The sequence below is a fragment of the Eubalaena glacialis genome, chromosome 5 (assembly GCF_028564815.1).
Source record: "Eubalaena glacialis isolate mEubGla1 chromosome 5, mEubGla1.1.hap2.+ XY, whole genome shotgun sequence".
NCBI classification, from domain to species: Eukaryota; Metazoa; Chordata; class Mammalia; order Artiodactyla; family Balaenidae; genus Eubalaena; species Eubalaena glacialis.
Genome location: NC_083720.1, coordinates 91,970,499 through 91,996,433, shown reverse-complemented (window position 1 = coordinate 91,996,433; position 25,935 = coordinate 91,970,499). Strand labels below are relative to the sequence as shown.

Sequence of the window (25,935 nt, the reverse complement as noted above, 5' to 3'; positions counted from 1 at the left end):
GGAACTTTGTATTTAATAGCATACTTTTTTAAATGGGAATTTGATTCGTGTTTAAGTAACCTTTACAGTTTTTTTTTTTCTTATTTATATGCTCTTGTGAAGTATTTCAAAGGGCTTTAAAGGAATTTTTCTTTTGTGTGTGTATGGCAAAGGTTTGAATAATCTTTTCCTTATATAAAATTTTAATATGACATTCTTAAAAACTTCTTTTTAAGAAGGAATGGGTTTCTAACACATTCTAATCTGTAGTTTTCCATCTTTCTCTTAAATTAGCATTTGAGATTTGTTATTCTGAGATTGTATCCTTAGAATATGAGCTCAGTAATAGACTTAAATCTGAAGTGGATGTTTGTTTTAAATTGAATATTTGAACATGTCTATGCCTGAATACCCCTAGAGTAAAGATGATATTCTAAGAAATCATAAATTTGGTTGTGAGAGACAGGTGCCCTTCCCAGTGATGGAGGGGCAGATAGTTTTTTAGCCTGCCTCAAGAGGAAGGAGGCAATTAACCAGCTCTGTTTTGCACTTATCCCCTTCTCCTATCTTGTTTATCCCTCCCCTGGGATAGGTGTAGTCACAACTTGCCTTATCCAGAGAAGAGGGGAAGCATATACCCTTTATAAGTAATTTCCCCTTTAGGGTCTCCATAAGGCTTTCCTTTCAATCAAATATTTTCCTGAACATCCAAGACTGGGGTTTGACCTTATGGCCATTGTTGTCATTATCAGGATTCTTCTCTCATTTTGAGACATCTGTCCAAAAGAGTTATAATAATCACTCTACTAATAGAGAAACCACTAATAAATATAAATGGGGTCATCTTAGCTACCAGGATTTAAAATAAAATACTATTTTCTTACTCAGTGGTATTATTTTTCTTGCTTATTTGTACTGCTTTTAATATTGATCAGCTGTTTAACTTCATGGTAACAATATGGATTGCATAGGATTTTAAAGTGCAGTGGTTTTTCTGTCTAGAATGTATTTCACAGTAGGAAGATGATTGCTTAGTCTGAGGAAACAATAGTGAAATTAAATTTCTTGGAAAGGAAGTCATTTACTTTTCCTTTGAAAAATATAGTGGTGTGTCAGGACAGTTTATTGCTTTGTTTGCATAATACCTCAAAAATAGTCAGAAAATTGCTTCTTAACTTTTATCTGTTCTCTGTATGTGTGTACATACACATACACACACGAATTAATTTAGGCTTTACATATTGAAAAGGGGAAATTGAACCTAATTTTTTTTGTCAACTTATAGGGGCGGCACTGAATCAACAAGACAAGCAACTCAGTTGATCAATGCTCTGATCAAGGATCCAGACAAAGAAATTGATGAACTTATTCCAAAGAATCGTTTGAAAAGCTCCTCAGCAAATTCCAAAATTGGGTCATCAGCACCTACCACCACTGCTGCTAACAGTTCCTTAATGGGGATTAAGATGACGACTGTAGCTCTGTCGTCAACATCTCAGACTGCCACAGCACTCACTGTGCCTGCAATTTCCTCTGCATCTACTCACAAAACCATTAAGAACCCAGTGAATAACGTGAGGCCTGGTTTTCCAGTTTCTCTTCCATTAGCATATCCTCCTCCACAGTTTGCACATGCTTTGCTTGCTGCTCAGACTTTCCAGCAGATCCGTCCACCAAGGTTGCCCATGACGCACTTTGGAGGTACTTTTCCACCAGCTCAATCCACTTGGGGTCCTTTTCCTGTCAGGCCTTTGAGCCCTGCCAGAGCTACTAACTCGCCTAAGCCTCACATGGTGCCTCGCCATAGCAATCAGAATAGCAGTGGTTCTCAGGTGAATTCAGCAGGTTCTTTAACTTCAAGTCCAACAACTACAACCAGTTCATCAGCTTCAACGGTGCCTGGTACATCTACAAATGGCAGTCCAAGTTCACCTTCTGTTAGAAGGCAGCTTTTTGTCACAGTTGTGAAGACATCCAATGCCACCACCACAACAGTCACAACCACAGCAAGTAACAACAGCACTGCACCCACAAATGCCACATATCCTATGCCTACTGCCAAAGAACACTACCCAGTATCATCCCCATCTTCCCCATCACCACCAGCCCAGCCAGGAGGGGTTTCTAGAAACAGCCCTTTGGATTGTGGAACAGCATCTCCAAATAAAGGGGCATCTTCCTCTGAACAGGAAGCAGGTAGTCCACCAGTAGTAGAAACAACAAACAGTAGACCTCCAAACAGCAGCAGTTCTTCTGGGAGTTCATCAGTTCATTCTACTCAGCAGCAATCTCCGGGATCTGTTTCTCAGGAGCCAAGACCACCTCTTCAGCAGTCTCAGGTTCCTCCCCCGGAAGTTAGAATGACTGTTCCTCCTTTAGTAACAACAAGTTCTGCTCCAGTGGCGGTGCCTTCTACTGCCCCAGTGACTTACCCTATGCCTCAGACACAAATGGGATGCTCCCAGCCTCCGCCTAAAATGGAACCCCCTGCTATTAGACCACCCTCTCATGGCACAACTGCCCCTCACAAGAATCCAGCTCCTGTGCAAAATTCATCTGTTGCAGTCCTCAGTGTCAATCACATTAAAAGACCTCACAGTGTTCCCTCTTCTGTCCAGCTACCTTCGACCTTAAGTACACAAAGTGCTTGTCAAAATTCAGTACATCCAGCAAATAAGCCTATTGCTCCCAGTTTCAGTGCCCCCTTACCATTTGGGCCCTTTAGCACATTGTTTGAAAGTAGCCCTACTCCTGCTCATGCCTTCTGGGGAGGATCTGTTGTTTCATCTCAGTCAACACCAGAATCTATGCTATCAGGAAAATCCTCATATTTGCCAAATTCAGATCCTTTACATCAGTCTGATACTTCCAAAGCTCCAGGTTTTAGACCACCATTACAGAGACCTGCTGCAAGTCCCTCAGGTAAGTTAGTATTTTCTGACATTCTGCAGCTGCTCGTTTATACAAATGTTGTTGAAACTCTTGGTTATTTTCTAATATTTTTACTCTGTGACTGGGTCAGATAGACAGATTGTAGTACTAATTCAAATGCTATTGTGAGTATTGAGTATGTCTAGTATGGCATTATTATTTTTTAAATCTTTTTAGAAGCTGTAATGGATTTTTATCTTAAATTTACTATAAATAAATTTCTTCATCAGGTATATTTTTCTCTCTCAAAATAAAGAAAAGGGGACTTCCCTGGTAGTCCAGTGGTTAAGACTCCACACTCCCAATGCAGGGGGCCCGGGTTCGATCCCTGGTCAGGGAAATAAATCCCACATGCCGCAATTAAGACCGGGAGCAGCCAAATAAATAAATAAATATATATTTTTAAATAAATAAATTTTGAAAAATCTCATATTTTAATTTAATAAGATAATGCCATAAAAAGTTTGCTTTTAGTTCAAATAAAAAATAATTACCAAAGATTTTAAAAATTTGATTTCACTTCCGACTGTCTTTTTTGTTTTAAAAATAATGAGAAAAATATAGAGCCACATAGTTAAATAGGGTAGGCACTAACTATATGTGCTATTTAAATTTAATAAAATTAAAAATTCATCTCAGTCAAGCTGACCATTTTTAAAAATTTTTCCCAGTTTTGTTGAGATATAATTGATGTACATCACTGTATATGAGTTTAAGGTGTAGAGCATAATGGTTTGACTTACATTGTGAGATGATTACGGCAGTAAATTTAGTTAGCATTCATCATCTCCTATAGATACAATTTTAAAAAAAAAAGAAAAAGGAAAAAATATTTTTCCTTGTGATGAGAGCTCTTAGGATTTAGTCTCTCTTAACAGCTTTCCTATGTATCATACAGTAGTGTTAACTACCGTTACTGTGTTGCACATTACGTCCCTAATACTTACTTATCTTGTAACTGGAAGTTTGTACCTTTTGACCACCTTCCTCCAATTCCCCCCCACCCCACCTCCACCTCTAGTAACCACAAATCTGATCTCTTTTTCTACGAGTTTGTTTGTTTGAGATTCCACATATAAGTGAGATCATACAGTTTTTGTCTTTCTCTGTCTGACTTATTGTACTTAGCATAATGCCCTCACAGCCCATCCATTTTTGTCAGAAATGGCAGGATTTCCTCGTGTTTTTTTGTGTGTTTTTTTATGAGTAAATAATATCCCATTGTGTGTGTGTATGTGTGTGGTATATATACATATATGTATACATACCACAGCTTCTTTATCCATTCATCCATGGATGGATACTTAGGTTGTTTCCATGTCTTAGCTATTGTAAATAATGCTGTTACGAACATGGAAGTGTAGGTATCTTTTCGAGTTAGTGTTTTTGTTTCTTTTGGATATAGTTCCAGAAGTGGAATTGCTGGATCATGTGGTAGTTCTACTTTTAGTTTTCTGAGGATCCCCCATACTGTTTTCCATAGTGGCTGTAGGCTGGTCATATTTCAAGTGCTTCCTTAATAAGCACATAATGGCTGGTAGCTGCACTATTGGAGAGCCCAGATATTGAACACATCTATTAACATAAAAAGTTCTGTTAGACAGTGCTGATATCTAAAGAGGATCTAAAGATCTGGTTTTGAGTGACTGCTTTTTCTTTTTTAACTTTTTACTTTGAAATATTTTTAGATTTATAGAAGAGTTCTTCTATAATTACCCCAATTTCCCCTAATTAAACATTCTTACGTAAACACCATATATTTATTAAAACCAAGAAATTAATATTGGTACAGTACAATTAACTGGACTATAGACTTTATTCAGATTCCACAGTTTTTCCAATAATGTTCTTTTTCTGTTGCAGTGTCCAGGATACCAAGTTGCATTTTGAGCTTTGTGTTTTAATATGAATATTTCAAATAATTAAAGATAATTTCATTGAGTTATTTGTAGTGAGGTGGATGGACCTAGAGTCTGTCATACAGAGTGAAGTAATTAGAAAGAGAAAAACAAATACTGTATGCTAACACATATATATAGAATCGGAAAAAAAATATGATTCTGTAGAACCTAGGATCAGGACAGGAATAAAGACGTAGACGTAGAGAATGGACTTGAGGACACGGGCGGGGGGAAGGGTAAGCTAAGACGAAGTGAGAGAGTGGCATGGACATATATACACTACCAAATGTAAAATAGATGGCTAGTGGGAAGCAGCCGTATAGCACAGGGAGATCAGCTTGGTGCTTTGTGACCACCTAGAGGGGTGGGATAGGGAGGGTGGGAGGGAGACGCAAGAGGAAAGAGATATGGGGATATATGTATATGTATAGCTGATTCACTTTGTTATAAAGCAGAAACTAACACACCATGTAAAGCAGTTATACTCCGATAAAGATGTTAAAAAAAAAAGTCTACCATTAAAGCAATAATAAAATAAGAATAAATAAAGATAATTTCATGCTAGAGATAGACAAACTATGGTCCATGTGCCAAGTATGGCATACTACCTGATTTTACATTTGTGGTTTTTTTTAATTGAGTCATAACAATTGTGTAAGATTTAAAAAAAATTTTTTTTTATTTTTAAAAAGAATAATATGTGACACAAAAAATAGTACATTCGGAACTTCCCTGGTGGTCTAGTGGTTAAGAATCCGCCTTCCAGTGCAGGGAATGTGGGTTCAGTCCCTGGTCGGGAAACTAAGATCCCACATGCCACGGGGCAACTAAGTCCTGGTGTTGCAACTAGAGAGCCCACCTGCTCTGGAGCCCGTGTGCCACAACTACAGAGAAGCCCGCGTGCCGCAACTAAGACTCGATGCAGCCAAAAATAAATAAATAAATAAATATTTTTTTAAAAAAATAGTGCATTCAAATTTCAGTGTTCATAAATAAAAGTTTTATTGAAATACATCTATGCCCATTCATTTACATATTGTGTTATGGCTGCTTCCATGCTCTGCTGACAGCCTAAAAATATTTATTATTTAGCCCTTTACAGAAAGGTTGCCAACTTGTTATGTGTTATTGAAGAGATGACATTCTGGGACTAAAAATTTCTAAATATAATGGGAACTGATTGTTATTTTTACGTATTTCTATAACACATAATGTAAAGAACATGGTCAGTAAATATTTCCTTGCTGGGGGTTAATTGAAATATTTTCATGTACTTTCAAAAACACTTTCTCTTGAATACTAAATAGAATCAATATAATTTAATTGTAAAAGCTTCATATGCTGATTAGTACATTGGAAATGCTTTTATTTTTTTCATGTTTTTATTTTTAAAAAATTTTTATTGGAGTATAGTTGATTTACAGTGTTGTGTTAGTTTCAGGTTTATAGCAAAGTGAATCAGTTATACATATACATATATCCACTCTTTTTTAGATTCTTTTCCCATATAGGCTATAACAGAGCATTGAGTAGAGTTCCCTGTGCTATACAGTAGGTTCTTATTAGTTATCTGTTTTATGTCTAGTAGTGTTTATATGTCAATCCCAATCTCCCAATTTGTCCCTCCCTGCCCCTTACCCCCTGGTAACTATAAGTTTGTTCTCTACATCTGTAACTCTATTTCTGTTTCATAGATAAGTTCATTTGTACTCTTTTTTTAGATTCCACATATAAGCGATATATGATATTTGTCTTTCTCTGTCTGACTTCACTCAGTATGACAATCTCTAGGTCCATTGATGTTGCTGCAAATGGCATTATTTCGTTCTTTTTTTATAGCTGAGTAATATTCCGTTGTATATATGTACCACATCTTCTTTGCCCATTCCTCCGTTGATGGACATTTAGGTTGCTTCCATATCCTGGCTATTGTAAACAGTGCTGCAGTGAACATTGGGGTGCGTGTATCTTTTCGAATTACGGTTTTCTCTGGATATATGCCCAGGAGTGGGATTGCTGGATCATATGGTAGCTCTGCTTTTAGTTTTTTAAGGAACCTCCGTACTGTTCTCCATAGTGGCTGTACCAATTTACATTCCCACCAACAGCGTAGGCCAGTTCCCTTTTCTCCACACCCTCTCCAGCATTTATTGTTTGTAGATTTTTTGATGATGACCATTCTGACCGGTATGAGGTGATACCACATTGTAGTTTTGATTTGCATTTCTCTAATAATTAGTGATGTTGAGCATTTTTTCATGTGATTTTAGCCATCTGTATGTCTTCTTTGAAGAAATGTCTATTTAGATCTTCTGCCCATTTTTTGATTGGGTTGTTTGTTTTTTTTGATATTGAGCTGCATGAGCTGTTTGTATATTTTGGGGATTAATTGGAAATGCTTTTATATTTCATTTTTGTAAAGTTGGAATTTAGTGAAAATACTTCACTTTTCAAAAAATGTGAAATCTAGGTAATGTGTTAAGAAAGACTAAAATTAAGATTTAGAGAAAAAAGTAAATTCTTGTTTTGTGGAAAAGTATAGAAAAAAGACGTGCTCCATTGGGAGGTAAGGTTTTGGGGTGTACAGTTGATTAGAGCCAAAATTAGCAATGAAGTTTAACTTAAGAGTCTATCAGAGGGAAGTATTAGATTCAGGTCAACATAGGCATGTTTGCCTTTACAGCTATACCACTATTTCTACACCCTAGAAATTAACATTAATTCAGTAATAGCACCCAATATGTAGTACCATCATCCCAAATATACCCTTTATGCCTGTATGTTTCTTTTTTCTCTCCTTTTGATCCAACCAATCAAGATTCACACATTGCTTTTGGCTATTACGTCTCTTTGATCTCCCACAGTCTAAAACATCTCACCACCTTCTTTTGTTCTTCTTGACATTGAATCCTTTGAAGAGTCCAGTTGTACTGAAGAATGTCCTGCATTTCAGATTCACCCGTTTTCTCAATCTGTGGTTACATTCTGGTTAAACATTTCTAGCAGGAACATCAGATAGGTAATGTTTGAATCTCACACTGTATTGTATCAGGAGGCACTCAATGACAGATTGTCCTTCTCTTATCTATGGAAAGCATGGCCACTTAGTTAAGATGCTGATTGTCAGATCTCTCTATTATAAAGTATAGCTACAATCTTTTTTTTTCTCCTATAGTTTTTTTCTGGTTTGTTTTTAGTTTTGTGGGGTTTTTTCGGTTTTGTTTTTGTTTTTTTATTTTAGTAGCACTCTTAAGTTCACAGCAAAATTGAGAGAAAAGTACAGGGGTTTTCCATATACCCCCTGCCTTCACACAGGCATAGCCTCCTTTATTACCAACATCCCACTCCAGAATGGTATTTTTGTTACAGTTGATGAACCTACAGTCACACATCCTTATCAAAGTCTGTAGTTTACATGAGGGTTCATTCTTGGTGCTGTACATTCTGTGAGTTTGAACGAAAGTCTAGTATAGTAATCATTATACTGTCATCCAGAGTATTTTCAGTGCCTTAAAAATCCTTTGTGGTTTGCCTACTCATCCCTCCCTTCCCCATACGTTTTTTAAAGGTAAAATTTTATACAACTCCTTGGCCACCAAACCTATTTAAATTCTAGTGTTAATATTAAATCTATACATATTCTATAATAAGTAATAAAATGTCAAAATTAAAATTAAATGTAAAATGTTTTCCTTGGTAATTTCTTTTTTATAGCTATCTTTATAAAATAAAGGGGGAAATAATGAGTGGAATAATGAGTGGAATGACTGGAAGAAGTAAGCAAGGAGAAATTTTTTTAATAATCTAAAATATTTTTGGATATATTAGGGACCTCTTAGAATTTTAGGTTTTTCTAATTATATCTCCTAGGGGTAACTATTATAAATTATGATTATCTTCTACATTATAGGTATTGTCAATATGGACTCACCATATGGTTCTGTAACACCTTCTTCTACACATTTGGGAAACTTTGCCTCAAACCTTTCAGGAGGTCAAATGTATGGACCTGGGGCACCCCTTGGAGGAGCACCCACAGCTGCTAACTTTAACAGACAACATTTTTCCCCACTTAGTTTGTTGACTCCATGTTCATCAGCATCAAATGGTGAGTAATATACACTGTAGTTCCAGAGGAAGAGTTTGTATGTTCCCTTAAAAATCAAAAGGTTTTAAGTTTTTCAAAGTTTGGAATTTTTAAGTTTTAAATCTCTTAATAATTTAAATTCTATAAAAATGTAATTTGTATTCATGGCAATCTGAAATCAGGAGGAATTTAAATAGAATTTCCAGGTTTTTAAAGTATTAGAATCAACTTCGGCTCTATCAAACCTAGCATGTTATATTGAAGTTAATTTCTAAGAGGGATCATTTTTTGAGAATAAAAAATCTTGTTGTATCATCTATTGATTTACATTTACTTTCAGGTTTGAGAATATAGCTCCCAAGAAGAAAGATTTGTAGCCTTAAAAATAGTATAAATATTATGTGCTTTTGGTCTACCTTTAAATCTCATCTATTACATAAATAATACAACTGATTTCACATTACCAGATGTTTGTTTTTAACTGTAGTCAGACTTTGAAGCATTGATCAGATTTTTCAAACCAAGGAAGATCATTCATCACTAGGGAATTCAACTCACATTAAGAGAATTCCATAGTGAGGCTATTATTTGTGGTTATTTATTTATTTAGCGAGGCTAAAGGCATCAAATTGCTTTCACCTTGAGGAAATTTTAATAAGAATACATTTTCTTTTAAACTACCAAATTTCTTCTAACAATGTTAGAGCCCAGTTAATAGAGACTGGTTAACTGAATGAAGGAGTAAAAAAATATTAGTATTTGAGAGATGCATATGAAAGTACATTGCCAGTGAAAGCATGAAGTAAGGTGTAGCATATAGTGAATTTACATATTTATAGTTTTTCTTGTGTTTGTCAAATAACAAGGACTGTCACTTGGAATATTAATTATCCTTGTACAGGTGTCCCTAAGTGAAAAGAAGTGGTTTAAGAAAGAATTCAAAGTGACTGTGATAAAAACATGCCAGAAACAAAGTGAGAAGTATGAAAATAAAGTACGAATGTAAGAAGAAAAAAAGTTTACAGCAGTTCTCATTGAGGATACTTTACCCATCATTGAAAAAGCTTTAGAAAATTTCTTAGGAATCATAATTGAGATAAAGTGAATATAGTATAACATAGCTACCTAGCCTGGCTTATCTAAACATAAGCTATTAACAGAACACTGAAACTAAATATAACTCTAAGGAATAACTGATTATGACATTTTAGTCTTAACTATCTGGCTTATAAGGAAAGGTTATAGCCTCAGTTATTTAAAGCTGTATTCAATGCAACATAAATTTCTGTGTACCAGAGGAATATGGATATTTGTTTTATTTATTTAGTTTATTATAAGGAAGATTGATAGGTATGTATTGAATGGAAGGTAATTCACTCTGTATTAAAAATTGGCCTGGGCTTTCCTGGTGGCACAGTGGTTAAGAATCTGCCTGCCAATGCAGGGGACTCGGTTTCGAGCCCTGGTCTGGGAAGATCCCACGTGCCGCGGAGCAACTAAGCCCGTGAGCCACAACTACTGAGCCTGTGCTCTAGAGCCCGTGAGCCACAACTACTGAAGTCCGTGTGCCTAGAGCCCATGCTCTGCAACAAGAGAAGCCAACGCAATGAGAAGCCTGCACACTGCAACCAAGAGTAGCCCCCGCTTGCTGCAGCTAGAGAAATAGAGAAAGCCTGCGCACAGCAACAAAGACCCAACGCAGCCAAAAATAAATAAATAAATAAATAAATTTATTTTAAAAGTTGGCCCAAAAAAAAGGGGGAATTCCCTGGCGGTCCAGTGGTTAGGACTCCGAGCTTCCATTGCCAGGGGCACGGGTTCAATTCCTCGTCAGGGAACTGAGATCCCGCAAGCCGCGCCACGTGGTGCAGCAAAAAAAAGAAAAAATTGGTACTTTATCCTAATTCAGGATTCTCTCCATTTAGGGAGGTGTATTTGGAGAGATTTTAGGGCAAGTTACAACAATTAAGGAAAAAAAACCCAGAAAAGTAAAATATTGAGGATTACCAACGAACTCTGTTTGTAGTGTAACTAATAACCATATGTTAAATGATAATAATAATAACAGTAACAACAGTTAATTTACTGAGGTTTAGATACTTCTCAAGGTAATTTTCCCCCCAGATTGCCTTTGTCAGCAAAATCCTATTATAAACAGTTAGGTGAGCTTAGACAAGTCATTTCAGTGAACCTCAATTTTCTGATCTGTTAATATCTACCACACTGGATTAGTTTATGTGGAGTAAATGGGATAATCTACTATTACTATTGGTCTACTATTATCTACTATTATCTACTATTACTGTTGGTCTTTCTTCTTTTTGATGATAATGAACAGTAAGTGTTAGTCCTGTTTTCTAATAGTTTTAGAAATGTACTAATGGAATGGTAACAGAAGAGCAAACGTTTTTATAAATAGCCAGTGATTAAAAAGTCTGAAACATAATTTTTGAATGATTTTACCTGCTTAGTTTTTTCTTTGACTCCTCTTAAAATTAGTTTTTATTCCTAAGTATATAACAGATCTGGATCAGTGTCTTCTGAGTATGTTGAGCTGAAACTGAACCGTTATAGGAATAAAAACATCTTCCTTAAAATATCTACATATGGGTGATTCATATTCACCTATTTATATATAAAAATAAGGATAGTCTTTGAGTTTCATGTTCATAAAAAAATAGGAATTGGGAGAAAAGGTGTTAAAATTGTAACATCATTGCTATTGAAATGTGTTACCTGAAATTTTTTGGTAGTTAATCTTTAAAATAGATTCTCAGAAGCAGAGAATGTTTTAAAATAAAATAAAACATACTTACTGATATTAATGTTTATTACTTTAGGAAATACACTAGAGATTTTTTTTCCCCTTTTGAACTATGAACCAGTCAAGGTAAACATGTTGCATTTGATTATATCTCTAGGGTCTTTAAAGAGTAGCACAAAGAACCCGCGTATATCCCCCCACCCCCACTCACTAATTGTTAACATGTTGCCACATTCCTCCCTTTCCCCACCATGTATCTCTGTGTGTATGAGTGAGTGAGTGTGTGTCTATGTGTGTGTGTGTAGAGTATGTGTAGGGATTGTAGGGTTTTTTTTTTTTTCCTGTATCATTTTAGAGTTAGTTGCACATATCAAGCTGATTTCCCCTAAATACTCCAGATTATAATATTTTGGAAGAACAAGAACATTCTCTTCCACAACTACAATGCAGTTGTCAATTTCAGCAAATTTTACATTGATACGTTATTATTATCTAATGTATAGTCCATATTCACATTTCATCACTTGTCCCAATAATGCCTTTATTACTTCCTCTCATTCAAGATTCAAATCAGTATCACAAATTTCTTTTAATTCCCATGTCTTTTAGTCTCAGACAATCTGGAACTGTTTCCTTAGCCTTTCTGTATCTTTCAAAGAAAGCTTTTTTTTTTTTTTTTCAGGTTATAGGTCAGTTGTTTGGTAAAATGCCTCAGTTTGTTTTTCTGATATTTCTTCATGATTAAGTTTAAGTTATATATTTTTGACACGAATATTAGTATTAGTCACCATTGCACCGTTCTCACTGACATTAGAAGGTATAAAATGTCAGTTTGTGCTATTATTGGTGCTGTTAACTTTGATCACTTGGTTTCACAGATTTCTACACTGTCAAATTGTCATTTTTCCCTTTGTAATTTATAATTAATCTGTGGGGAGTTGCTTTGAGACAATTCTTATTCCTCATCAGACTTTCAGGCAGAATATAAGGGAAGGGGGGGAAGAAGTAGCACTTACCTCAGTAGAAATAATAGTTTTATTTTTGTAACCATGTTAATGTTTATAAATTTAAAACAAAACCAACCTGGATGAAGGGAAAAACACTAAAATTGAATGCAAATAGAAACAAGTAAACCTATCTGTATTTTAGATTATTAACATAAACCTACTAAAAGAAAAACAATCCAAAAAACTCTTGAAGACAGTAGTATTTTGTATACCCTTCAGTCTAAAGACAAATAAACTTCAGACAAATCTGCAATTCTACTTAGGACATTTGTTTTTTTATAATGTTATGGATAAACAATTTTAAAACTATATGGGGTGTATTGTAAGGTTGAGCAAATGACTAAGTAAAAATATTGATGATGATGTGATCCAGGATTCTCACTGTAAGAAGAGAGAAATGTAGAGTAGAGTAAGGCAAGGAAGAACCCTATGGAATTGGATTGGAATTAGAGGATCAATATGAACTCATTATTTTATTTTATTTTTTTATTATTATTTTTTAAAATAAATTTATTTATTTATTTTTGGCTGCGATGGGTCTTGCTGCGAGCGGGCTTTCTCTAGTTGCAGCGAGTAGGGGCTACTTTTCGTTGAGGTGCACGGGCTTCTCATTGTGGTGGCTTCTCGTATTGCGGAGCACGGGCTCTAGAGCGCAGGCTCAGTAGCTGTGGCGCACAGGCTTAGTAGCTCTGCGGCATGTGGGATCTTCCCGGACCAGGGCTTGAACCCATGTCCCCTGCTTTGGCAGGCGGATTCTTAACCGCTGTGCCACCAGGGAAGTCCCTGAACTCATAATTTTAAAATGACGTTATGTGTTGCATTGAATCATATAAAATTGCCATTTCCCCACCCCCACCCCACCCCCAGCACTGCCTACTGAAAGGGCCTAGAAGCAATGAATTTTCAGTAGCGGTAAGCATATTCAGTGTCCAGATCTGTCTGTTAAATATTTTAGTTCACTAAAAGAAACTAGGTCTTCTTGGGGAAATAGCTGAGCTCGGGCAGGGAAAGTATAAGGGGAACCTGCAAAAGTCTTATGGTGTCAGAAAGTAATTCAATGCTCAGATGATTGGGACATGTCAGAAGGACACAGGAGGCGGCTTGAAAGGGGCTCCCACTAGCCAAATTCCGGACAATTTGACCATCAAAATGAATAATGTCAGCTCATTGAATAAAACAACCCATGTGTACATAATGATTGTAAATAAAATTTTAAAATGCAGAAGAGGGAATGTTGCTCCTTACAGTATAATGACAACTCATAAATGTAGAGGAATTATAATTTGAGTCATCATTTTGCAACTGTTAGGACGATTCAGGCAAGACTCTCAGACTTTTACCTTTAATACTGAGTTTTTAACTAGTTTGCATTTTCCTTACCTAATGTAAATCTTAATACTTTTTAATGACCATTTAGTTTGTTTCATCTGACTTCTAACTCTTCTTTAGGTAATCTGTTCACATGAGTGTAATTTCATATTTTTGTTTATTTATGGTAGTCTTTTAAAATTTTGTTCTTAGTATTTATATTTTTCTTAAAAATTGCCATTCTGGGTGCTGTTGTAGAACTAACCACAGAAGCATGACTTATTTTTCACAATATATGTATCTGGTTTCTGTACTTGAACAGGTTTTATCAACACTTCTCCATACATTCCACTTCTCTTTTCCCTCCCCCTCTTTAGGACATCAGGACATGGTATTAGGACTCTGACAAATTAAGTTGGGATGTGGGGGACATGGGTCGCTTACTTCAAAAAAAAAAAAAAAAAAGGAAGAAAGCCTTCCTTGAGGCCCCCAAACAGCAGATTGGTGATGCCCGAGATCCTTCTGCATACAGGCTGGGCAGAGATCACTTCGGCCCTTATCCCACTCAAACTGCTAAGGTCTATCCTACCAACATTCAACCAGTCCATGCATTGAGCACTGATTACTGGCTCTGGTCTGTGAGTTTCAGGCCTTGGCAAATTTAGTCAGTGGGCCATTTTGACATTCAGTCTTACAAAGCTGTTGTCGGATCAAAAAGCAGTAAAAAAGCGTTACAGTTTTTTAAGGAAAAAACTAATTTTACATCGTGACTCAGTACACATGTACCTGTGTGTGATTGAAATATATTTACAAAACAATTCTTATCCTTACAATATATGTTGCATGCTGGTATTTTCTATTATGTTTTCTTTAACCTTTAAAAAAGTTTTTTACGTTAGTTATGACCAACCACATTCATCTCATGATCTACTATAGTTTAATCAACACTGAACTGAAGCAGGAAAGTACAGTGTAATTTTCCTGCAGGAGCACTTTTTCCATTTGTAAGTCACACTCTTATGCACTGTGCCACCAGGGAAGTCCCAGGGCAAATTTCTTAAATGAGGTGGGTTAGCAGGCAAGCCTAGTTATTCTGCCCATTTAAACAGCATATGGAGGGTTTCTTGGGACCTCCCTAGTGGCGCAGTGATTAAGAATCCACCTGCCAATGCAGGGCACACAGGTTCGATCCCTGGTCGGGGAAGATCCCACATGCCACAGAGCAACTAATCCTGTGCACCACAACTACTGAGCCTGTGCTCTAGAGCCCACGAGCCACAACTACTGAGCCCGCATGCCACAACTACTGAAGCCCACGTGCCTAGAGCCTGTGCTCCACAGCAAGAGAAGCCACCGCAATGAGAAGCCCGCGCACCGCAACAAAGTGTAGCCCTTGCTCGCTGCAACTAGAAAAAGTCCGCTTGCAGCAATGAAGACGCAACGCAGCCAAAAATAAAACAAACAAACAAACAAAAAAAACAATATGGAGGGTTTCTGTTATTTTGCTTTGCTTTTGTTTTTTGAAGGATACAGTAAAAGAGTGGAAAATTAGCTCTAACGTAGAAGTTAGGGCAGGCTCCCAGAGATGAGTCTGAGGGAAGGTAGGATTCATTCATCCTCCTTCCATCAGTCCTTCCTGCTTGCCTTCCATCTCTGCTTCCTTCCTCCCGGTCACCTTTGACTATGTCTTCGTGTTAGTTTTCTGGGTTGATTTTTCTCAGGTATATAATTGTGCCCTTTCAATATGTAGTTTAAAAAAACAAAAAATAGAACTTTGTGTATCATATTTACAACTTCTTGTGTTCCTTGCAGTTTGATTTAGTCTTTTCTGGAATATTCTTTCATTTCTAATCCTTTCCTGAGTTTTGTCATCTTGTTTCTAGTTTTACTAATTCTGAATTATGCTGTTCTTTCAAATCTTTTCCTTTTATTTCTTTAAGCTCACTTTGGAATTTTAGATTATAGTCTCTTTCTGATGTGCCTTTAGAATATTAGACTAGACTATAGCTTTCTTTCTGGCATGCTTTTATTGTCTACAACAGCGGCCCCCAAGGACAGCAGCAGAGACTGGTTTTTTTGGCAGCAGGGACTGGTTCCATGGAAGACAGTTTTCTGTGGACGGGGGTAACGGGAGCCCTGGGGAGGGGCAGATGAAGCTTCGCTCGCTTGCCCGCCGCTCACCTCCTGCTGTGCGGCCCGGTTCCTAACAGGCCGCGGACCAGTACCAGTCTGCGGCCCAGGGGTTGGGGACCTCTGGTCTACAAGTTATTATGGGTCCATATCTCCTTTAGTTCATATAATAGCTCTGCATGGAATTCGACTGCAGTTCTATTTTGTTTTGCATTTTTTAATGAAGTGAGTTTTCCAGAACATTGAGAAGGAATAAGTGGATCAGGATATCTTCTCTGGCATAAAGACTCTAGAATTTCCTCTTATAAGGAAGTGTGCAAAAATGTGGTCTTATACTTTGTTAAATCTCCTGGCTTTGTTGTCCCTACCCACCCATCCAACCTACCCACCTACTTCCACCTCTGCCCTACTCTTGACTGGATATTCTCTTCACTTTGCTTTTGTTGTCGCTTTCCTGTTCAGTTTAGAATCTGTTGCCAGAAGTTTCTTGTCAGTGTAGGACTTTATCAGCAGGTACCTTTAAGAAGTCATAGCAGGGACTTCCTTGATGGTCCAGTGGTTAAGAATCTGCCTTCCAATGCAGGGGACGTGGGTTCGATCCCTGCTCGGGGAACTAAGATTCCACATGCTGTGGGACAACTAAGCCTGCACGCTCTAGAGCAGGGGTTCCCAGCCCCCGGTCTGCAGCCTGTTAGGAACCAGGGCTCACAGCAGGAGGTGAGTGGCGGGCGAGCGAACAAAGCTTCATCTGCAGCTCCCCATCGCTCCGCATTGCTCACATTACCACCTGAATCATCACCCCCATTACCACCTGAACCATTCCCCACCCCCCCACACATTCCCCACCCTGTGGAAAAATTGTCTTCCACAAAACTGGTCCCTGGTGCCAAAAAGGTTGGGGACCACTGCCCTGGAGCCCGTGCGCTCTGGAGCCCACACGCCACAACTAGAGAGAAGCCCGTGCACCACAATGAAAGATCCCACATGCTGCAACGAATATCCTGCGTGCCGCAACTGAGACCTAATGCAGCTGAATAAATAAATAAATAAATAAATATTTTTTAAAAGTCATAGGGCCCAAGTTGCTCCAGCTTTTTCAGACCTTACTGTGAATCCCTTACAATCACCCATGCATAGGCAGAACTCTCCCATTTTCACCTGCTGTTCTCAGATTGGCGTGCCCTGCTTTCCTTTTAATACCTTTGACTGTTTTGTGGCTCTCCTGTTCTCAGGTCTAGAGAATTGCTTCCTTCCACACAGATGCTGCTACTACACGAGTCTTATAGCTGTTGGTGATTTGTCCCCATTCACTTGTATCTTTGGATTCATTTGGATATCTTGTCTGTTTTGTTATAGATGTTATCCATGGGTTTTGGGCTTAGCTAACTTAGTGGGTTTTTTTAATGGGAAGAATCAAAACCTGTGCTACTGTTACTTCCATCATCCTAGAATTCCTTCTTATACCACTGTAAGATGAATTTTTAAATATTTATAATTTTTTTAAAGACACATGTGGCTTTTCCATTTTCTTATCATTTGTTAAAAGTAAATGCTGTCAAGTAATGCTAATGGATCCATGACCACAGGAAATATATTTTAATTTTTAGAAGGTAATAGTTTTCTTGGTTTACTTTTACAGTTAAGTCCATGTTTCATGTTTTTGTTCCCCAATGAAATCAGTATCCATACAATAAATTATAATTTATAAGGTACTTTAGCATTCATTCCTTTTAGTTAATAGTCACTACATCTCATTGAGTGGCGGTACTATCAACTCAACCAAAATAGACCTCTGCAAGTACTAGTAAGATGGAATTGATCTCCACAGTACTTTCCAGTTTTGTATGATTCTAAAATATATGTGAGAAGTCTTCTTAAAAACATGTTCAGGCCAATAATATTATTGAATTTTCTTTGTCTTCCAAGTTCCCTGAAAAGTACCTCAGGATATAGAAGCACTATGTTTGTGTGTACAGATAGATAGATTGATTGATTTTGTAAATTTATTAGCTACCTGAGTCCTTTTGGATAGATACGCACACACACACACACACACACACACACACATACACATTCCCACGCACACACATACATATAGAAAACTTAAATGCAAAGATAAATGAAAAAATATTTAATGACTATCACTAGGGCATAGAGTTAGACAGTTATGAATAAATTGTATCTATGCAGGTAACTGTTTTGACTTTTTTTAAAAATTAATTTATTAATTTATTAATTTATTAATTTTTGGCTACGTTGGGTCTTCGTTGCTGCACACAGGCTTTCTCTAGTTGTGGCGAGTGGGGGCTGCTCTTCGTTGCAGTGCACAGGCTTCTCATTGCGGTGGCTTCTCTTGTTGCGGAGCACAGGCTCTAGGCTCGTGGGCTTCAGTGGTTGTGGCACACGGGCTCAGTACTGTGGCTCGTGGGCTCTAGAGCACAGGCTTCAGTAGTTGTGGCGCATGGGCTAGTTGCTCTGCGGCATGTGGGATCTTCCCGGACCAGGGCTCGAACCGTGTCTCTTGCACTGGTAGGCGCATTCTTAACCACTGCGCCACCAGGGAAGCCCAACTGTTTTGACTTTTAAGCTTCAAGCTCCTCCACAATTTGGACTCTATTTAAATTTAAATGTGCTTGAGATTTGAACTTTTCATAAGAAATACAGGTTTGGTTTTTTTTGTTTATCCTTCTTCTCTGTAGTGTGTAAAGAGATTAAATCACTAATGAATGCTCCCAAATTGCCTATATTAAGAACTAGCCTTGTTTTGATAAGTAGAGCTTAAACCGCCATTTCTAAAAGTGTTCTGTGGAATACCCACAAGATACAATGAAACAGTTGGGTTATGAAGCATAGCCTTCTGTTGGTATTTTATCAGCATATTAAAGTTCTGTGAAGTCCTGATTTAAAGAAACTTATTTTTTTCTTAAGCTTGATCTTCCAAATTTGTTAGATACCTGAATATCTTTGTTTTTTCATCATAACATACCAAGGGACAAATGTTCCCAAGGAAAATAGTTTGAGAATTACCAATACAGGCAGTGGTTTTCCCCACCTCCATTTTGTTGTTGTCATTGTTGTTTGTTTTTTTAATTTAAACATTGTCTTCTCATTGCTCTGGTGTTATATTTTACTCACTGTCAAGGGTAAATTTATTTAAATATTAATTAGTGTGTAGTTGCAGCATTCACATCTTCCCATTCTACTATCATGAAACTAAATGGGAAAATTGTGAGCCAAATTAAAAACTGCGAAGTCATAGAACTTTAACCAAATTTTAATATACATAATTTATTATCTAAGCATTATACTCAAATTTCATTTTTTCCTCAAAGAATGCATATTTAAGGTGTCTTCAGAATTTAAGATTTTGTTTTACAAAAGTACAGGCTGTATAGTTGACATGTATATTATTTGAAAATATCTTTTCTCTAGATTCTCCTGCACAGCCGGTATCCTCCGGAGTTCGTGCACCTTCTCCTGCCCCGTCATCAGTACCTTTAGGGTCAGAAAAGCCCAGCAACGTCTCTCAGGATAGAAAAGTTCCAGTCCCTATTGGGACGGAACGCTCTGCACGGATCAGGCAAACTGGAACTTCAGCTCCATCTGTTATTGGGAGTAATTTGTCCACATCAGTAGGGCATAGTGGCATCTGGTCCTTTGAAGGGATTGGTGGCAATCAAGGTATGATATGCTATTCTGCTTACTGGAAAGTAAGTTTATGCATTTAACTAAAGTATTGTAAGCAGTATTTAATTATCATAGGCATTCTTAAAAAATCTGTATTCGTATCTTTTTGACTAATCAATTTATTTAAGAGTTTGAAACATTTTTTTGTTCCCATGTGAGCTCTTACTGAATTTATCATTGCTTCCTGAAGATAGTTTAATGCAAGCATATTATTTTCTTCATATTAAGGAAATATTAATATTTCTTTTGGGTCTCTTAAGCTTTTATCTTAGCTTTTTTTGTTTTGTAACACAAAGTGTTTATGTTACTTTGTTAGGCTATTATGTCACTACCTACAAACATGGAAATACTGTGGTAAATATATAAAAGTAGGTCATTATTCTGAAGGAATTCACAATTCAATGTGGAAAATATTCAAAATATATAAACTTTTTTTGCTGTTTTCTGATTTTGAATATCACCAATTATTTTTTTCTGCCTCTTCACTTTCCCTCAGACAAAGTAGACTGGTGTAACCCTGGGATGGGAAATCCTATGATGCACAGGCCAATGTCTGATCCAGGAGTGTTTTCACAGCATCAAGCAATGGAGCGAGAGAGTACAGGAATTGTAACTCCTTCTGGTACATTCCATCAGCATGTTCCTGCAGGATACATGGACTTTCCTAAAGTTGGGGTAATGGTGATTTAAAAGCATTTTCATTATTTCAAAATGATTTTCTGATTATTAGCCTTATTTCACTTACCAGTGTATAAGCATTTCTGAAATGATGCTGGAGCTTTGGCTTGGAATTATAGGTCAAAATCTGGCTAAAATATAAACATTTATAAATCCTGATTTTGTCCCAGTTGTTTAGAGAAATGTTTTTTGACAAAATACTTTATATACTAGGCTTATAGTATCTTCTATTTAGTGCTAGAAGAAATCATATTATGGAAAATAATTTTTACATCACCTAGATAACTTACACTTTTCCAAAATGAGGTGAAGTTTCAAATATCAGTTTTAAGGCTATTGATTATACTGGGAAAAGTAACCAGTGACTTGAATGTCCATAATCTTTGTTTTCTCCTCTTTTAAGGGTATGCCTTTTTCTGTGTATGGGAATGCAATGATTCCTCCAGTAGCACCTATTCCTGATGGTGCTGGAGGACCCATATTTAATGGCCCTCATGCTGCGGACCCCTCTTGGAATTCCCTGATAAAGATGGTTTCAAGCTCCACAGAAAATAATGGCCCTCAAACGGTAAGGCTGATCATTCAGTGAACTTTTATTTAGTGTTTATGAGCTGCCAAGACAAATGGGATAAAGATAAATCATTGTTGTGAGAGAGTATGGTGAATATGGGCAGTTGAGGAAATTGAGGGAAGTTTAATATAGCTGAAATACAGCAGAGTGATATGGAAAATGGTACCAAAGGTAGTGGTTTGGGGCTAAAATTATGAAAGGCATAATATAATATATTCTATTGGGTAGCGGGTGGTAAGTAAAAGATTTTAAGTTGCAAAGTGTTGTAATGTAATTTTCTGTATCAAAATTTACTAGTGGTGTGAAAAGGGCCATCTAGAGGTTATTTATTAAAAGTATTATAAATGTCAAAACAGTATATAACTGTGAAAATGCACAGAAATGGTTGTATATTTTAGCTTATTATGGTATATGTTTAATACCTGATTCATTTTCCTTCCACAATCATCAACCTGTATGTACTCAGATAATGGTTTTTAAAAAACGATGATAATTCAGATCCTGTTTGAGGAATAAGAGGAGAGGCAGGAAAACAACAGATAAAAGTGGTTTATCACTGCTTTTCTTCATTGTTTCCCAGCATGTTGCAAACTGATTGAGACTTAGCTATTTTAGTTCATAAATATTAGGAGCACTTCCTTAGTGTTTAAGAGTTTTGTTTTAATCAAATATATGTTCAATACATATTTAATAAAATGTGTGCTCTATATTCATAGGTGTGGACTGGACCCTGGGCACCTCACATGAACAGTGTGCATATGAACCAGCTTGGCTGATGAGGATCAGCTTGTTAGCCTGCAGATTCCTTTTCATTCAGAGGAAATCACAAGTGGCCGAAAAAAAATTTATGCTCCCAAATCATTCTACTGATGTGCTTGACTGAAGTGTGTAGGCTTTTTGCAGAAGAACTTACTAACTGACCTATTTTCTGTGAACATTTGTGACTGCCCATTCCCCATCATCATCTGTTTTACCTTAGTTAGCATTTTTCTTATCATTTTTCTTTTTTTCTTTCCCTCTTCCCCTTTGGACATAACTTTCTGTTGAAGCTGTTCTTTGGCTGGTTGGTTTTAGTACTGTAAACTGCTTCTGAGCAAACACGGAAATTTAGCAAAATTATGTAAACTTGATCCTGAAGTTTTAGAATGGCAAATAAATGTACAATTGTTTACATAACAGAAAAGGCTAAGCAGAAAGTAAATTTCAATATGTCAGTATAGAGGCTCTACTTTATGTAGACTTAAATTAATGTGAGATATGTACCTTCATATTCAGAAATCTGGATGTTTCCTTCATACATTAAACTATTAATAAGTACAACTTTTTTGCTTGTGTAATTTAAGTATAAAGTAAAACAATGGGCATTATCAGTGAATGCTTCCCGACGTTGGCTTTTAAAATACCCATGCTTCTCTCTTTTGAGTTTGTTTGCAGCAAGGCACATATAGAATAAGAAATTTATCACTTTTTCATGTCTCTTTATTACCTTGTCACACTTTTAAAACTAATACACACTTCTCTCTTCATTCTTTTTTCTCTCCTCACCCTTACCACTAATACCGGTAAAATTTTCTTGCTGATAGTGAAATAATTCTGTAAAGATTTTTACTCTAATGGCTGCTACGGAGAGATGGAGAACCTTCATCATCACCTGTCGTTTCTTCTAACCATAAAACATACAGTCTTTTTGAGAATTTAAAAAGCCACCACTGGTTCCCAGTCAGCATATATAAGCTCTTAATATACTGTTTATTATTAAACAATTCAATGTACTATTTTATATTGGATAATATTGATTCTTAACATTGGCTTTCTAGTCATCAGGAGTCAACATAAAAATTCCAGTTTTCAGTAATTTAGTGGAAGGTGTTTGGTTTTTTGTTTTTTTTGGGTTTTTTTTCAATTTTAAAGGCTTCTTAATCTCTACACTTGTATATTAAAAGTGAAAGGGATCAACAGCTAACTTGGGGCAAGTAATAAAATACATTTTGCATTTTTCATTAAGACAATTTATGGTAGACAGGAATACACAGGTTACAAAATAAAGTCTCCATTTAACCTGTTTATATAAGACACAGGGCCACACTAAACTACTCAGTGGAATTTATCTATTCAGTTCACTTGAAACAATAAACAGTAACATATCCAAGAAGAATATGTGTCCTACTGTCTCATGTGGAAAAATAAATTATATGGTTGAAATGTAAAAGAAAGTAAGCATAAAAATGAAGTAATGTATATATCAATCTGTCTTTTAAAAAAAAAAATTAGACCTAAATTCCTCACTGTTGAAACATAAACATTAACTAAAATTCAGATAGATCACCCACAATTGACAATATTAATATGGTTCCTTGGCTGTTCAAGTAAATGAAATGATTTCTTTACTCTGGTAGCCTGAGTAAAGAGTAAACAGAGGATTTCTCAAACATATCCAGAAGTTTGTAAACAACACATTTATATCTTTTATTTTAGGAGGTAGTCTTTAAAATATATAAATTTGTTTTCCTACCTGTCCTTGATTGATATGACCAAATTTAAAGGAAAAGCTAAATGATATCCTACAAATAAATACACTTATGACATAAAATGATTGCACTTTACTAAGAAAGGGGTATAATGCTATTTAAGAGTATTTTATGTATGACTTTTGCCACCATCCTATAATTTTTTGCTTAATTTCTTTGTTTACTAGAGTTTATTTTCTAAGTAAAATAATCTTGCTAGATAACAGATATTAGCCAGTATTTATCAAAACACATGACTTGTGTTGACTCACAAAAGTGAATTTCTTAAGATAGGGTGTCTTACTAAAAAAGAAAAGGAAAAAAAAACCCTGTATATATATTTTTTACTTTATTTTTTACTTTACAGGACAGGGGAGTATTGATTGGAATGTTCCTTATTTAGTTTTGGGGATCAGGCTTGTTAAATACAATACCATGGTTTTAGAAGTCTGTAGTAGGAACATTTTTCAAATACATTTTTTATATTTCAGATGTAATGCAGTGCACTTTTATTTGAACAATAAAACATAATCTTTTAAGACCATGCAGGTCTTTTTTCCCCCCCTTTTTGAAAGTATGTGGTATGTATAATTGCAGACTATGTAAGGTATTTCTTTTCTCTTATTCTTTTAAGAAGCAGCTTAACTCTTGGACATAGCAGTTAGGTTAGTTCACACCTTAAATCCCAAAATAGTTAATATTCCAATTATTGTGTAATCTGTTTATACCAACCATTCCATTTTAGAGATACTTTTGTTTACTTGTGCCAAGAGAATCCCCATTTTATGCCTTTTCAACATATATTTCAACATATACCAATATATTCAAAAAAAGTAATTTTAGTGTTCATGTGAAAGATATTTTCCCCTTCTGTTCCCTGTTACTGTAAAGTTAAATCATTTTATTAGTAATTGAAAATTAATTTTTTTTGGTAATTACTATACTTACCTTACAGTCATTTTTCTTCTCAGGAAAAAGAAGGAGGTAAATAGTTCACTAACTGTTCCTGTCTTGTTTTTCATGAAAGTATTATTCCATTTTTCTTTTGATTCAAATGACCTAATACACATTTCATAAAAACTATTTTGCACAATAGTTTGCACAATAGTGAATATGTTATTCACTTTAGTTTTAAAACAATACACAGTGTTAGATTAAACTGGAAATCTTGCATTACAGAACAGAACATTTAAAGAATGACAAAACTTTCAAATAACAAATTTTTAAATCAGGATTATTTCAAAATGATTAAAATATCAAAGGAAAACCATTACACTGTTTTTCATTACTAATATGGAGATTCAGTATTCCAGTACTCAATGTATTTTTACTTTAGATAAATGTATCTATTCAGATGTCCTTTAATATTAACGTTTGGGACACTTACATTATACTTTGTAAATTCTGGATGCTCCTGAATCTCTTTAGAAATATATATATCCTATTGATAAATGCTTAAACAAGTCACAGCACTCAATTAACTGGTGTTCTTGTGAATCAACTGGTGTTAATTCCAGGTGACTGGAATTTAGGGTGAGAGCACCATTAGTGCTTTAATACTTAATCTACTGTGTTACACACCTTGATTGCAAAAATACCATCACTTACCATTTTTGGGTAAGTGAATATAGAGAAAAGTGTGCCACTGTGGCTTAGAAATTCTTAGAAATAAGAATTTCTTTATGTGACACTTGGAATGTAGGACTAATAGATGTGTTACAAGGGGTCTCATATTAGACTTCTACCTTTAAATGAATTCATACTTTTGAAAAGTAAAAGCCAATTTTGCATGCTCAATAGTTAAAAATCAATGATAAGATAATACGAGAGGATATTTAATGAGAGAAAAAAGCTAATTCTACATTAGGTATCTTTGGTTTTAAAAAGTAATGTATTAAAGAAATAGGAAAAAGAGAAGAAATTAAATCTGATTCCCGGGGAACACTTTAACAATTCCTTGTGAAAATATCCTTTAAAGTCAAACATTTCAGAAGGCATATATGGGAAATGAGAAATTTAAATGACTGTACATATATACAGTTTATGTATAATAGCCTACATTCATATTTTGACCTCCATTCCTATGTTTAGCACAGCGATGGATAAGAATTTCAGAAACTTTAGAAAGTAAATAAAATATATAGTCTTTGTTTTTAAGGAGTTTAAATAAAATTAAGAAAAAAGTGTGATGTAGTAAGAATAAAAGACAGGAATAGGCTAATAATGTTGAACTTTAAAAATATGTTTAGTATGTCCATTTGCAAAGTACGTGATTTCAGTTGGTTGGTTTGCCCAATATTTGCATGGTCATTTTGTACTGTACTCTGCAACTCAAAAGATACAAGGTATCACAATGTTTGTTACCAGTACATACATATACATGAG

General features: G+C 35.8%; 1 protein-coding gene across 8 annotated transcripts in view; it reads left to right on the top strand.

Moving 5' to 3' along the window:
- ANKRD17 (ankyrin repeat domain 17) overlaps nucleotides 1-22,510 on the top strand; it is a 160,714-nt gene extending 138,204 nt beyond the window's left edge. For 4 of the 8 annotated variants that reach the window (XM_061192364.1, XM_061192368.1, XM_061192367.1 and 1 more), the window contains 6 exons: nucleotides 1,265-2,901; nucleotides 8,722-8,919; nucleotides 19,540-19,788; nucleotides 20,291-20,469; nucleotides 20,876-21,040; nucleotides 21,760-22,509. In XM_061192364.1, coding sequence (XP_061048347.1) covers nucleotides 1,265-2,901; nucleotides 8,722-8,919; nucleotides 19,540-19,788; nucleotides 20,291-20,469; nucleotides 20,876-21,040; nucleotides 21,760-21,819 — 2,488 coding nt within the window. In that variant the 3' untranslated portion in view covers nucleotides 21,820-22,509. Of the gene's footprint in view, nucleotides 1-1,264; nucleotides 2,902-8,721; nucleotides 8,920-19,539; nucleotides 19,789-20,290; nucleotides 20,470-20,875; nucleotides 21,041-21,759 lie in introns of all 8 variants that reach the window. The other 4 variants (XM_061192365.1, XM_061192363.1, XM_061192369.1 and 1 more) reach the window with 2 other exon arrangements.
- The last annotated feature ends 3,425 nt before the right edge of the window (nucleotides 22,511-25,935 follow it).